The sequence below is a fragment of the Rattus norvegicus genome, chromosome 1 (assembly GCF_036323735.1).
Source record: "Rattus norvegicus strain BN/NHsdMcwi chromosome 1, GRCr8, whole genome shotgun sequence".
NCBI lineage: Eukaryota > Metazoa > Chordata > Mammalia > Rodentia > Muridae > Rattus > Rattus norvegicus.
In genome coordinates this window covers 86,141,033-86,153,905 of record NC_086019.1, presented here as the reverse complement: position 1 = coordinate 86,153,905, position 12,873 = coordinate 86,141,033, and the positions used below count along the sequence as shown (strand labels likewise).

The window sequence follows — 12,873 nt, the reverse complement described above, 5'->3', positions numbered from 1 at the left end:
AGCCTGCATACCTGCACAGTCACCCATGCACGAAGCAAAACGTAAATGAGCAGTGGAAGACAGAAAAAAAAAAAAGATTTTGCCATCGATCACACCAGCTCTAGCTAAAACTACTTATATTTTCTATTTAAAAAAAAATTAGGAATAAGCTATAAGCCAGGCTGCAGTGGTTCACATCTTTAACCCCAGCACTCGGGAGGCAGAGGCAGGTGAACCTTTGTGAGTTCAAGGCCAGCCTGGTCTACGGAGTGCTGCAAGACAGCCAGGGCTACACAGAGAAACCCTGTCTTAACAAAACAAAACAAAACAAAACAAAAAAGGAAAAAAAGAAAAAGAAAATATCCTTTGAGACAGTGCAGTAGGCCATGTGAGACAAAGGGATTTGATGCCAGTAGAAGATACAGTGAGGCTGAGGAGAGAGGGAATGGGATGAAGGCGGACTGTGAAGTTATGGTGGCCATTGTTTGGAAACAGCATCTCACTGTGTATAGCCCAGCCTGGCCTCAGCTTTTCTGGTGGTCTCCTGGCTGAGAAATGATTCTCTCTGAGACACTGTGTGATAATTAGCAGTGAGTCTCATCTTGACAGGAGGGTCCTCACAGTCTCTCGGAGACAAACTTCTGAGTCTCTAGATCGAGTTCATTGAGGGAGAAGACTAACCTGTTGTAAGTTTGGGCAGCACCATTCCATGGGCCAGGATTCCAGACAAAAAAGGGAGAAAGAGCATGAACAAGAGTGATCCCCTGTCTCTGCTTCCCGAGTGTGGGTATAATGTGACCAACTGCTTCAGGTTCCTGCCGCCAGGTTTTACTGCCCTGGTGGACGGTCCCCTCCAACCATGAGCCAGAATATGCCTTCCACCTTCAAATTGCTTCTCCTTTTATCTTTCTTTCTTTCTTTTCCTTTCTTTAAAAAAAAAGTTGTATTTATTTATTCTATATAAGTACACTGTAGCTGTCTTCAGACACACCAGAAGAGGGGAAGAGGGCATCAGATCCCATTACAGATGGTTGTGAGCCACCATGTGGTTGCTGGGAATTGAACTCAGGACCTCTGGAAGAGCAGTCAGTGCTCTTAACCGCTGAGCCATCTCTCCAGCCCACAAAAATGAATCTTAAAAAAAAAAAAGGAGGAGAGGGGGGCTGGGGATTTAGCTCAGTGGTAGAGCGCTTACCTAGGAAGCGCAAGGCCCTGGGTTCGGTACCCAGCTCCGAAAAAAAGAACCAAAAAAAAAAAAAAAGGAGGAGAGGGCTGAAGAGGTAGCTCAGTGATTAAGAGCACTGACTGCTCTTCCAGAGGCCCATACAATACTTATGAAAAATTAATCAGTTAAATCGTATTAAAGATATTAAAAATATTTAAAAGAAAATGAAAACAATAGTTTTAAAGTCACAGTATTTCTGTGGAGGTCCGAGGACAATTCATGGAGAATAGTTCTCTCCTCCTATAATACGGGTCTGGACGCTGGACTCAGGTTCTCCTGTCTGACGGCAATCTGTTCATCCATCTCACCAGCCCTCAACTTAGGACATTTTCAGACTGGCTGTACCATCCAGAAACAAGGAAGCCAACTGTATTGTCCCCTTATATGACTAGATCAGACTCGGCACTCCCCCTTCCCAAAGTTTCTCTATGTAGCCAAGGCTGCCCTGGAACTTGCTCTGTAGACCAGGCTGGCCTCCAACTCACAGAGATCCTCCTGCCTCTGCCTTCCAAGTGCTGGGATTAAAGGTGTGTGCCACCACATCACGCCCCAGACGTGGCACTTTTGTGAGCCACTGTGTGCACAGTGCCCTTGGACTCTTGAAACACATACACTTCCTTCTAGTGGAGATGCTCAGGAAGGCAGAAGATGTGGCTCCCTCAGATTCCCCTCCCATAAGCCCACAGCCCTCTGTTTCCCCTGAATTGCCTTTACTGTCATCGGCCACCAGGAAGGGATACATCACATAGAAGAGGGTTCATTTGGCCAATTCTCAGTAAGTTTATTAGGGAAAAGTCTCTCAAAAATAATGCCAGGTGGGCTGTGCTCGGCATTGAGAGCTGGTAGTGTGCTTTGCCTTAGGACAGACAATGCTTCAAGGGACGCCTCGTTTTGACCTTAGCTCAAGGTGCTCTTCCAGCCACAGAGGCAACCTGAGGCTGATCATAGGGCCAAGCTAGTTCCCAAGTCATCCAGGACAGAGCTCACGGTCTGTAACTCAAGCTCTTGAATTATAAGCTATTCATTCATTCATACAGTAAATCTCGGGCTACATTACACTGTTCATACCTGATGGACTAAATACACATGAAGGATTAGATCCTCTGCTTGCTCTCTTAAGGCTACAGCAGTGGCTGCCAGCTCTGTGTAGCTACAACTTGTCTGCCTCTCTCAACCTGCCCTTTTTCTCTCTCTTGGTATAAGTAATTGAACCCAGGGCATTGTGCTGTTGAGCCACACCTCCAGATCCTGCTAGGCAGAGGCTCACCGAGCAATATTCCCAGTCTTCCTACTACTTTTTTTGAATTATTACTTTTTTTTTTTTTTTTTTTTTTTTTTTTGGAGCTGGAGACTGAACCCAGGGCCTTGCGCTTGCTAGGCAAGTGCTCTACCACGGAGCTAAATCCCCAACCCCAATTATTTATTTTTAAAAATTAATTAATTAATTGTATATGAGGGCTGTATCTGCATGAATGTCTGCAAGCCAGAAGAGGGCATCAGATCCCCAAGTGGTTGTGAGAAGCCATGTGGGTGCTGGGAATTGAACTCAGGACCTCTGGAAGATCTGCCAGTGCTCTTAACCATTGCGCCATCTCTCCAGCCCATTTATTTATTCTATGTGCATATTTGTGTGGGGGGGTTGTTTTGTTTTGTTTTGTCAGCATGTAATGGGTGCTATGCACATGCCTGGTACCCACAGAGGTCAGGAAAAGCTATCAGATCTCCTGGAACTTGAGTTATAGATGGTGAGCTGCCATGTGGGTGCTGGGAACTGAATGCAGATCCTCTTGAAGAACAGCCCATGTTAACTGCTAAGCCATCTCTCCAGCCGTCCCCTCACCGTTACTTTAGACTGGGTCTCACTTAGCTGCTCAGGCCATCTAAGTAGCTATGACAGGCCTGTGCTACTAGACCAGCCTCTAGCTTGCCTTTTTGTATGACAGCCCCTTAAGAGTCCAAGAGTCCCAGCTTCTTTCACATCCTCACAGGTAGTGCCAGAAACCCTGCCACTGGCAGGGCTAACAAAAAGAGTGTCCACTGTTCAATCTGATTTTATTGAAAAGGAAACATACAAAAATCATGTACAAAAAAAATTAACCAAACATGTACAGAAAATTCATTCCAGTATATCTACAGCAGTGCATGTACAGTATTTTACAGGCTGGGCCGTCCCTCCCCGCTCCCAGACTCCTCCCTCTTCTGAGACTTCCCCCCTCCCTGACTCCCCATCTTCCTCCCCAGCGCTTTGCCCTGGGGACTAAGGCTGGGGTGGCTTCCGCCAATATCTCCCACCCCCCAAATGAATGCCAGTGGTCACACGTGCTCTCTCTAAACCTATGCAATGGGATGGATGGGGACTGGGGGAGTGGTCCCGGCCAGAGCACAGGATTCACAGTCTGGACCCCTCCTGGACACCCCCAGATGAAGGTGAGGCAGGCATTGCTCACCGCCCGCCGGCGGCTCAGGGAAGATGGCTGGGCACTGGGTTGAGAAGGCTTTCACATGCCCCCCATTCTCTGGCTCCAGGAGGCTAGTGGTCAGGTTTGGCTCATATGCTCTTCACAGGCCCCCTCCTCAGGAGGAGGGGGGGAAGCACCAGGGGCCTGAGGCCAGGCCCAAAGTGAAGGCGCACTGGGGACACCCCCAGAGCCCCCCCTGCAGCTGGAACGGGCAGCCAGCACCAGCAGCCTTTCCTGAGATGGTGGTGGGCGGCAGAGGCGGGCGGCTCGGTCCCCACCCCCTCGGTCACCATGAGTCCTTCAGCCCTCCCTTCCCTGGCTTTTGGGAGGCCAGGGTCCCCCAAGTCCGTATCTCCATCAGTGCACCCAGGCTGCCGGGGCTCGAGTGGCTTCCCTTGCCTGCCCCTGGGACAAGCAAGGCTGGCAGTCCAGTATGCTACATGGTGCAGAAAAAGTCCCCCGCGCTGGCCAGGGTGTCAGAAGGCGGAGGGGGTCCTGCCCCTCAAGTCTCCGACGTCCCCCGGGACGGGTGTAGGCACCTAGTTGGGCTCCATTTCTGGGGCTCCAGGATCCCTGGGTAAGGGGAGGAGTCCCATGAAGAGATTATACATGACCCTCCAGGGCGAGGGTCGGTGTCGATGTTGCTCTTCTTGTCTCTGGGGAGAGAAAGAAGCGGGAATTAGCTTGGATGTGCAGACAGTGGGTCAGTAAACGAAAGGTATAGGTTCAAGATTGGTCCCAAAACTGAGCGCAACCCTCTTACCAGCTCCTCACTCCCAGAGGCACACTCTCCCAGCATAGGTGGGAAGGAGCAGGAGCAGAAACCGCATAGCATGGAGCCTAGCATAGTCGCCCCACAAATCACAAGGGCTCTAAGGGGTGTGCTGAAATGCAGCCCATTCAAGGTGAGAGACAGGTGCGGTGGGTGGCTCGCACTCCTAATCTTAGCATGCCTCACTAAATTTGTGCTAGAGTGCAGGCTCCTTCCTGTCTGGAAAAAGCAAACCAACCAACCAAAAGGCTGTTGGGACGTGGGAGGGAGCAGAAAATGGCCAGCAGCCTTAGCAATTCTCAAACAACCCAGAAGGAGAGCTGAGAACAGCACACTATCCCAGCAAGGATGAGAGAAGGTGTCTCTTGTCAATGCTGTCTTCGGGGAAACCCTTGTTCTCTCCCTGGTAGCAGAAAAAAATTAAGTGTCTAGGCCTGTAATCCCAGTGGCTCAGGAGGCTGAGGCAGGAAGAAGGTTCAGAGCCTGCCTGGGCTACAAAGTGAGTAGTTCAAAGCTAGTGTGAACAATTTACTATGAGCCAGCCTTTAAAAAAAAAAAAAAAAAAAGAGGAAAGAAAAGAAAAAGAAAATGAAAGCAAACAAGAAAGTTGGGTGTGGTAGCTCACATCTTTAATTCTAGAACTTGGGAGGTAGAAGCAGGCAGAGAATTCAAGCATGGTGGTCTACAAAGTGAATGTGAGCCTTGTGAGCTCACTATCATTATACTTAGTCAGCATATTAGGGGGAGCACTGGGTGTTCACTCTGGAGGCAACAGCACATGGGCTTGGCCCATGTGCATCTCTTAGAAAAGAGGAAAAAAGAATGATGCTACACAGTGTCTCCTACAAAGTCACACCTTTCCCACTCGCTGGCTGGTGGGTTTCAAACAGGTGCTTAAAAAAAAAGCCCAGCTGAGTGGAACATTTAAGCCTAGCACTTGGGTGGGGGGGTGGGAACCTCTGAGTTCCTGGCAAGTCTGTCTGGTCTACAGAGTGAGTTCCAGGACAGTACACTGAGAAACCACCTTGCAAAACCAAAAGAAAAGAAGAGAAGAATATCATTGTTTTTGAGACCTGGTCTCATGTATCGCAGGTGGTCCTGGAACTGAAAGTGTAATTGAAGGTGACCTTGACCCACAGACCTTAAGGCTCCTAGGCAAGCGGTCCACCAACTGAGCGACATCAGCCTTCCCTAAACTTTAAAAACAAAATAAAACTAAAAAACTATTCAATGTGTTTGTGAGGGCAGATGCAGAGGGAGTTCCAGGCAGTGATCAGTTGGGATCTGGCCCTGGTTCTCTGCAAGAGTCCTCTTAACCACTAAGTGTGTGCAAGATTTCTCTTAACCACTAAGTGTGTGCAAGATTTCTTTTAACCACTAAGCCCCCTTTAACGGGGGGGGAGAAGAGGAGAGAAGAGAGAGACAGAGAGAGATTTGTGTGTGCAGCATGTGGAGGTTAGAGAACGAGAACACGGTGTTAAGACTAGACTCTGTCTTTTACTGTGGGTCCTGGGGATCGAATTCAGTTAATCAGTTTTTGTAGCAAGCACCTTTATCCTCTGAGCCGCTCCAAAGTCTCTTTATTTCTGAAGCAGGGTAACACTAGCTTGCCCAGGCTGGCTTTGAACTTTCTTTTTCCCTCCCTGAGTAGGTGGGATTACAGGAAGCCACCACCAGGCCACGCTACTTGGCCACATCTCTAGGATGTGCTTGGTGGTAACCAATGAAGGGGATGGAGGACTTTAGAAAGCAGTAGTTAGGAGAAGGCGCCATAGGAGAAGGCAACGCCAGAGCCAGGATGGGAACTAAAAACAACGCCCCTGGCTGTGCATGAAAGCGGGTGCAAAAACCAAAACCAAAACCAAACAAACAAAAAAAAAAAAACCCCAAAAACAAAACAAAACACCTGCCGGGAATGAGTCGCGGCTGGGAGGCTGTCCCCTTTACAAAAGGTAGGGGACAGGGCAGGGGAGGGACCTGTACCCATCCAACGTCAGTGGGGTGCGCTTCTCCCCATCCCCCTCTGTTGCAATCAGCAAACAATGCAAGGGCCATGTGCAGAGTGCACAGCGCTAGGGGCGGACACCAGGGTCTAAGGGTTCCATTAGGGGCTCCCACCTAGAGAGACCAAGTGGCAGGCCCGGCCCAGGGCGGCGCGGGCGCAAAGCAACCGGCGGGAGGCGCTGCGGGGCGCAGCTCGGCCGGGTGGGGGCGGGCGGGGCGGGCGCGGCGCGTTGCTGACTCACCGGCTATAAATAGCCCGGGATATAGGAGCCGCTGCGCCGAGCGCCGCCCTCAGTCCCCGCGGCTGCGGGCACCGAGCAGCGTTCCCGGACCCTGCCTGGGGCTCCGGTCCTGATCCGGACTACACTGGATCACGGCATCCAGCCGATTCCCACCCCCACACCCCCATCTGCTTGTCCCCGGCGCGACCTCGCGCGCGCTGGGCCAACAGCTGCAGCACATCTGGCGGGGGCGTGCGTCCCCCTCCCCACCTGCCCGCCGCCCCGCACTCACCCGCCGCTCGTACTGCGCGTTGAGGTCGTCCGCCATCCTCCGCAGCTGGGCCCCGATCTCCCGGGCCCACTCCTCCTCCTCCACACGCACTCCCGGGGCAGCTTGGGTGGGGCCTCCCGCCAGGGCCTCCGGGGCGCTGGGCACGGGCGACTCTAGGTGCTGCTGGGCTGGTGACAGCGAGGGCTGAGGACCTGGGAGAGGGGAAAGGGGCGTGGTCACCATCCACCCAGTCTGTCCGGAGGCGTCGCGGAGCCACTAAGTAGCTATACTGTGCTTTTTCCTCCGCTTCTCCTCACAGCCATAGAAATTTCTTTTTCCCACTCTTCCCCGCAGGCCCTAGAAAGGGGTCTTGAGGAAGTGGCTCTGGGGTCACCTGAATGGCCAGTTACCCACTAAAGCTCATATCAACGTGGAAGTCCCTCAATTTATCCGACCTAAGTACCCCTATTCTAATACAGGGTCAAATCTAGCCTGCTCTATTTGACAGACGGGGAAACTGAGGCCCCACCCAGAGAAGTGACCAAGGTCACACGGGGATACGGCCACAGACCCCACCCAGTCACTACTCTCAGGTCTCCAGCTCACTCCTGCCCAACCACAGTGAGGCCACACCCCCGGATGTGGCATTGGCCTGATGACCAGAAGTCCAGACTGGGGCTAACCCAAGAGGAATAGGGTTTGGGTGGGGGTGGCAGGGGTACTGGGTTAGACTTTCTGCCCAACCCCCTCTGGCACTCATCCTTGCTCCTCCCTCCGTCACAGCAGGTCCTGGGCCTCAGTTTCCATGATCTCTGAATCTAGTCCTGAATCGCAGATAAAGTTGGAAAGTTTTTCTCTCTTTAACCTCTGGGCTCAGGAGACTGTACGGGGAGGTGTGGGGGGCAGACAGAAAGGGAAACCTAGATGTCATTCCCCATAGCCGGGCACCACAGGGTTAACAACCCATCAGGCGAGGGACCTTTAACCCTTCCCTCCCTGAGCCTCACCCTCTCCCCGAGGGGGACTTTCCCAACACAATGGCCCCTCCCCCTCTCCTTCCTCCCCGGGGACTGCGGACTAACCCCGCCAGAGCCAAAGAGATTCAAATAAAAGGGTAAGGCCTCCGACCCCTCCCCAAAGTCCTGAGGTGACAGTCCTACCACTGGCCACACTCCTTCCCACTGCAATCTTCTTGCGGAGTGGGGGCGCCCATGGACCCAGGCTGGGGGAGGGGAGCTGAGAAACAGCTGTTGCCCGAGGCCCGAGAAGGGACGTGGGCTGCAACTCGGGGGACTGCAGTCAGATTCCAAGAGGGACTTCCCACTCGACCTGGCCCCTCCATCCATGTCTCCCACTCTGTCTTCCTGGTTCTTGCTACACAAAGACCACACTGGCCACACCCTCCCGGTGGCCCCACTCAGCTCCACTCCTGCTTCAGCTTCCCCAGGTGCGGGGCCCGCACTCACCGTCCGGGCGCGGGCCTCGGGGCCGGCTGCGGTGACCCCCAGGCCAGCGGGGGCCCCCCAGGGCGGCGGTGACGGCAGGCGGGGCGGTGGGGGCGCAGAGGTAGGCGGCCGGCAGCAAGGCAGGGGCAGCAGGGGCAGCGGGCAGGCCGGGCTCGCAGAGGCCGCAGGATACAGCGGAGGGCATCAGGCGGCCGAGCGGGAAAGGACGCGGGCTGTCGCGGGCTAGGCCCTCTACGGGCTCCGGAGAGCTGCCCTCCTGGCGTGCGCGGGCCATGGCGCTCCCTGGAGCCTGCGGGACACGGCAGGAGGTCAGTGGGGCGACTGCCGGGGGGCTGCAGGACCCCATCTCTCAGACACCCCGCCTGGAGGTCACTCACACCCAGGAGGGGATGACCCTATGGCCAGCCTGGCTGGGACACATGGTGATGGGCGCGCGGGGGCGGAGGTGAGGGGCGCACAGACTGCGTCTGGGGCTTGTAGCAAAGCCCGCAAGGAAACTGCCTAGGACTCTAAGGGCTTGGGCCAGGGAGAACTTTCTCAACAGAAAAAAGCGCAGCAGGGGTGCCTGGGGCTCCCAGAATACCCAGAACCCGTGTGTATGTAATGGGAAGACACCAGAGAACTCATAGAAGTGTCCGACTTCACCGTCCCTCCCGCCACCACCCCCCCCAGTGAGGTGGCTCACTCAGAAACACATGGGGGCACACTTAGACATGCACACATAGCCATCCAGAGCCCTCCACACATTTACACCAGCCTCACACTGACCCGCTGCTGACATGCCCGCGCTCACCCACCCACAATGCAGCAGTCACACGCTGAAGCACAACAGACTCCAGACTTCAACGTGTTTCTCCTGCATGAACACAGACAACTGGAAGACACAGGACACACCTACTATACCTTAGCACACACACCACCATCACCTCAAAACACCCCTGAATGTGCACCCTCCCAACTTTGGGCTCCTGGGACACAACAGCCACACATAGACACATGTCATCACAACGAGATACATCAACCCCCACCCGACTCGCGTGCGGGCCAGCCACATGGGGAGGCACCAACCGCAGCTGGTAGAAGCCATCGGTTCAGCCTCTCCTCTCAGCCCCAATACACCACAGCCAACTGTCAGCCCCAGAAAACACACACACACACACACACACACACACACACACACACACACACACACACAGCCCAGCAGCACACACACCTAATACAGAGACAGAAAACACTGGCCTCACGTGACTGGTATAAACACTACACAGAGAGAGCCACATGACACATAGGAGCCACGGATCACAGTGACAAACCCCTCAGACCCAAAACACACGCATGCACTCTGTCTCTGTTCGTGTTCTCTCTCTCTCTCTCTCTCTCTCTCTCTCTGTGCATGCAGGGAGAGGGGCTGGCACTGAACCCTCTAGATCCCCCCCCCATCCCAGAACCCTTCGTGCTCAGTGTGCCTTGTTGCTCTTGCCACTCAGAAGTCACCCAGGGAACGATCAGACACTGGGTGGCATCCCATCCCAAAAGCTGGGTGCAGCAGATGCTTGTCTTGGAGACACCCAGAGACAGCACGCGCGCGCGCGCGCGTACACACACACACACACACACACACACACACACACACAGCGCACACTCGGGCGAGACCCCTGCACAGCAACACAGCTCACTCAAGCGACACACAAACACAGTTCAAGTGCCCCCGTTGTCCGCACCACCACCACCACCACCAGCACTACCAGGCAAGCGACAGATCCCCCTATTCACCCCATAAGAGCACACGTATACAACTCTGGTTTGGGGGGGTGACCACCCACTCCCGTAAACGGACAGGTGCACCCCACCCCGCAGACACGCGGGCAAGGACTCACGCAGACACCCCTCCGGGTGACAAACGCCAACATCTCGGTGTAGAAATACAAACTCGGGAGCCAGACACGAGCGCACACACCCAGGCGAGACACCTGCAGATCCACAGCCCCGCACGCGCGGTCCCCGCCGTCGCTCCGCTGTCACAGCCTCCCCCCCCCCCACACGCCGCCACGTGCGCCCGCCCCGCCCGCCCAGCGCGCGCGGGGCCAATAACCGGCTGTTGCTGGGGCGCAGCCCCCGCCCGCGGGAGCCACAGCCTCCGCCGCCCCCTGTCGCCGCCCCCGGCGGGCGCGCGCGCTGGGTGTGGCCGATCGTCGGTGCCACCCCCCACTCCGACCCTCCCTCAGTGGGACTCCGGGGACCCGAGCGAGCCCGGGGCCACGCTGCTCCCCAGTCTCACTGGCCACCAGGGGGCGCGGGCGAGCCCGAACCCCATTGTTTGTAAACAAACCCGCCAGACCGCTGTGGCACCTGTGCGCCCAGACGGGGCACCCCGAGACCCAGGTGCTTCCTTCCCGCCTGCCCTGCCCAGCCTTAGTCCCAGTGATGAAAGCTGGGGTACAAGCTGCGAGAATGCAAGTTCCCTCTCTGCCTGTGCACCCCGTCACCTCCTCCAGGGAGCCCTCCTGGCCTGGCAGCAGCGTCAGGGATCGGGGTTAGTACTCACCCCGGGGGCATGAACACGCCGGAGGAAGGAGGCGATGGGGTGGCGGGCGGCTGCCTTCTGGAGGGCTCGCCCGCCGACTGGCTTGCTACCGAGGCTCCTTGCTGTTGTTGCTGCTCTGACTGCAGTGGCTGCTGCTGCTGCTTCTGGTGCGTTCGTGTCTGCGTCCGGATCACCGCTGCAGATTGCTCGCTGGTGTCGCCGCCGTCTCCTGGGCGCCCCGCTCGCATGTGGCTCCGAGCCTCGTCTCAGGCCTCCCGGCAGATCCCCGGGCCCCGCTCGCTCCCGCCCCGCCCCGCTCCGCCTCTCTCTCTCTCTGGCTCCCACGCCCCGCCCCCGCGTGACGCCAGGGCCCCGCCCGCGGCCGGGGACAAGTCGGGGCTTGCAGGCGGGCGCCGCGCCCCCTACCTCCGCGCGGGGGGTTTCCCGGCAGCCAGAGGGGCGGGGCGAGGCCTGGTTGGGGCAGGAGGAGCACCGTGGGGACAGCCCAGACCTAGGATGTCCAGACAAACACTTGACACACTGACACACTGACTAGGACCCACACCCACACCGAAGAAGTACGCTCAAACTGATGGACTGGCACACCAGGGTGCACCGAGTCACTGATGACTGAGCCACTGGAACACGAAGTCAGACCAGAGGCACGGATACACGATGGGACAAGGGCCTGGGCACACAAGTTTACACAGCCCCAGACATCCAGATTTTCTTCCTTACTGGCTCATAGGGACACACACAGACAGTGACAACCCCACACATAGTTGAACAAGCAATATTCAAGCAGGCTCAGACTCACAAACCCGTGTCCCCAGATGCCTATAGTGTTCGCACTACACTCAAGCTGACCCCTTCTCAGAACAACTTCCTGACAGGTTCAGAAGGACACACACCCAGGTCCAAATAGCACTCCCAGGCTGACACCCGCAAGAGCTGGCAAAGCACACCCAGCTGATCCTACTAAACACACCAGTCACATACAGAAGAAACTAACCCCTGACCTGTGCTCACAAAGGCACTCCTGGAACAGCTTCCCGCTAAATGGCTCGATGGTGGGAGACACTCGTGAACATGAATACCTGGCCCTGTGTAATAGCAATCTGGCACTGGACACGTGGGGAGGAGGCGGCCCTGAGCTCCTGGCACTGACATGCCCGGGCAGCCCCCTGCACCCTATTTCATCTTGTCTGTTGTTTCTGTTCCATTTCCCCTTTCTAAAAGTCATTTCCCTTTCCCTTCTGAAACAGTGACCCTTCCTCCTCCCAAGCCTTGAACGTCGGTCTCTCAAAGCACCTGACAGACTCTTTGTGTCTCATCCAAACTCAGCCACCTTACTGAGTATGTGACTTACCTATGGGTGCCCAGCACTGGGCTGGCTGCAAAAGGATGTCACACAGCCATGCGAGAAAAAGACACTTGTTTAAAAAAAAAAAAACATGGTCACTTATGCCTGTCTTTAGCACTTCCGGAGGATGAAGCCGGAATGTGGTTGCAGGGTTGGAGCCTGTCTGAGTTACATAGTGAGATTCAGGCCCATTTTCGAGCACAGCAAGTGATTTAAACAAACAAACAAACAAACAAGCAAACAAACAAAGAAAGATGCAAGTGCTGCAAAGAGCTCAGTGGCTAAGAGTGATTACATCTCTTCCCAAGGACCTGAGTTCTACTCCAGTACCTACATCAGGTGGTGGCTCACAATGGCATGTAACTCGAGCTCCAGTGAATCCGATGCCACTGGCCTCCTTAGACACCTGAAACTGCATTCATGTACTCTCTCACACACTCGCAATTAAAACAACCCACAACTAGACAATCTGCAGACAGTGAGGGACCTTGGAGCACTCAGACTTAAATTGGATGTTCTCATCAAACTCCTCTCCCCCGGGTTCAGGGATCCATACAGAAGAGGGGTGGGAAGATCACCAGAGGTGGCA

General features: G+C 55.2%; 1 protein-coding gene across 4 annotated transcripts; it reads right to left on the bottom strand.

Moving 5' to 3' along the window:
* Positions 1-3,239: 3,239 nt before the first annotated feature.
* Bbc3 (Bcl-2 binding component 3) lies at positions 3,240-12,456 on the bottom strand. Of its 4 annotated transcripts, none has more exons than NM_173837.2 (4): positions 10,943-11,205; positions 8,398-8,686; positions 6,953-7,143; positions 3,240-4,319 (listed from the first exon to the last, which is right to left on the bottom strand). In NM_173837.2, the coding sequence occupies exons 2-4, from the start codon at positions 8,669-8,671 to the stop codon at positions 4,203-4,205; spliced, it is 582 nt and encodes a 193-aa protein (NP_776209.1). In that variant the 5' UTR covers positions 8,672-8,686; positions 10,943-11,205; the 3' UTR covers positions 3,240-4,202. The 4 variants fall into 4 exon arrangements, with proteins under 4 accessions (NP_776209.1, XP_038936853.1, XP_038936847.1 ...); XM_039080925.2 differs by lacking the exon at positions 10,943-11,205 and adding an exon at positions 10,355-10,415; XM_039080919.2 differs by lacking the exon at positions 10,943-11,205 and adding an exon at positions 10,275-10,414.
* Between the last annotated feature and the right edge of the window lie 417 nt (positions 12,457-12,873).

Excerpts from the sequence above, each read along its gene's own strand:
- Bbc3 (XM_039080914.2), bottom strand. The coding sequence starts at position 12,164 with ATGACTTTTAGAAAGGGGAAATGGAACAGAAACAACAGACAAGATGAA. Across the intron at positions 11,433-11,940 it reads GAGTGCCTTTGTGAGCACAG|GTCTGGGCTGTCCCCACGGT; the intron begins GTCAGGGGTTAG and ends TGGACATCCTAG. Across the intron at positions 7,144-10,942 it reads GGCGTGTTCATGCCCCCGGG|GTCCTCAGCCCTCGCTGTCA; the intron begins GTGAGTACTAAC and ends CCCCTCTCCCAG.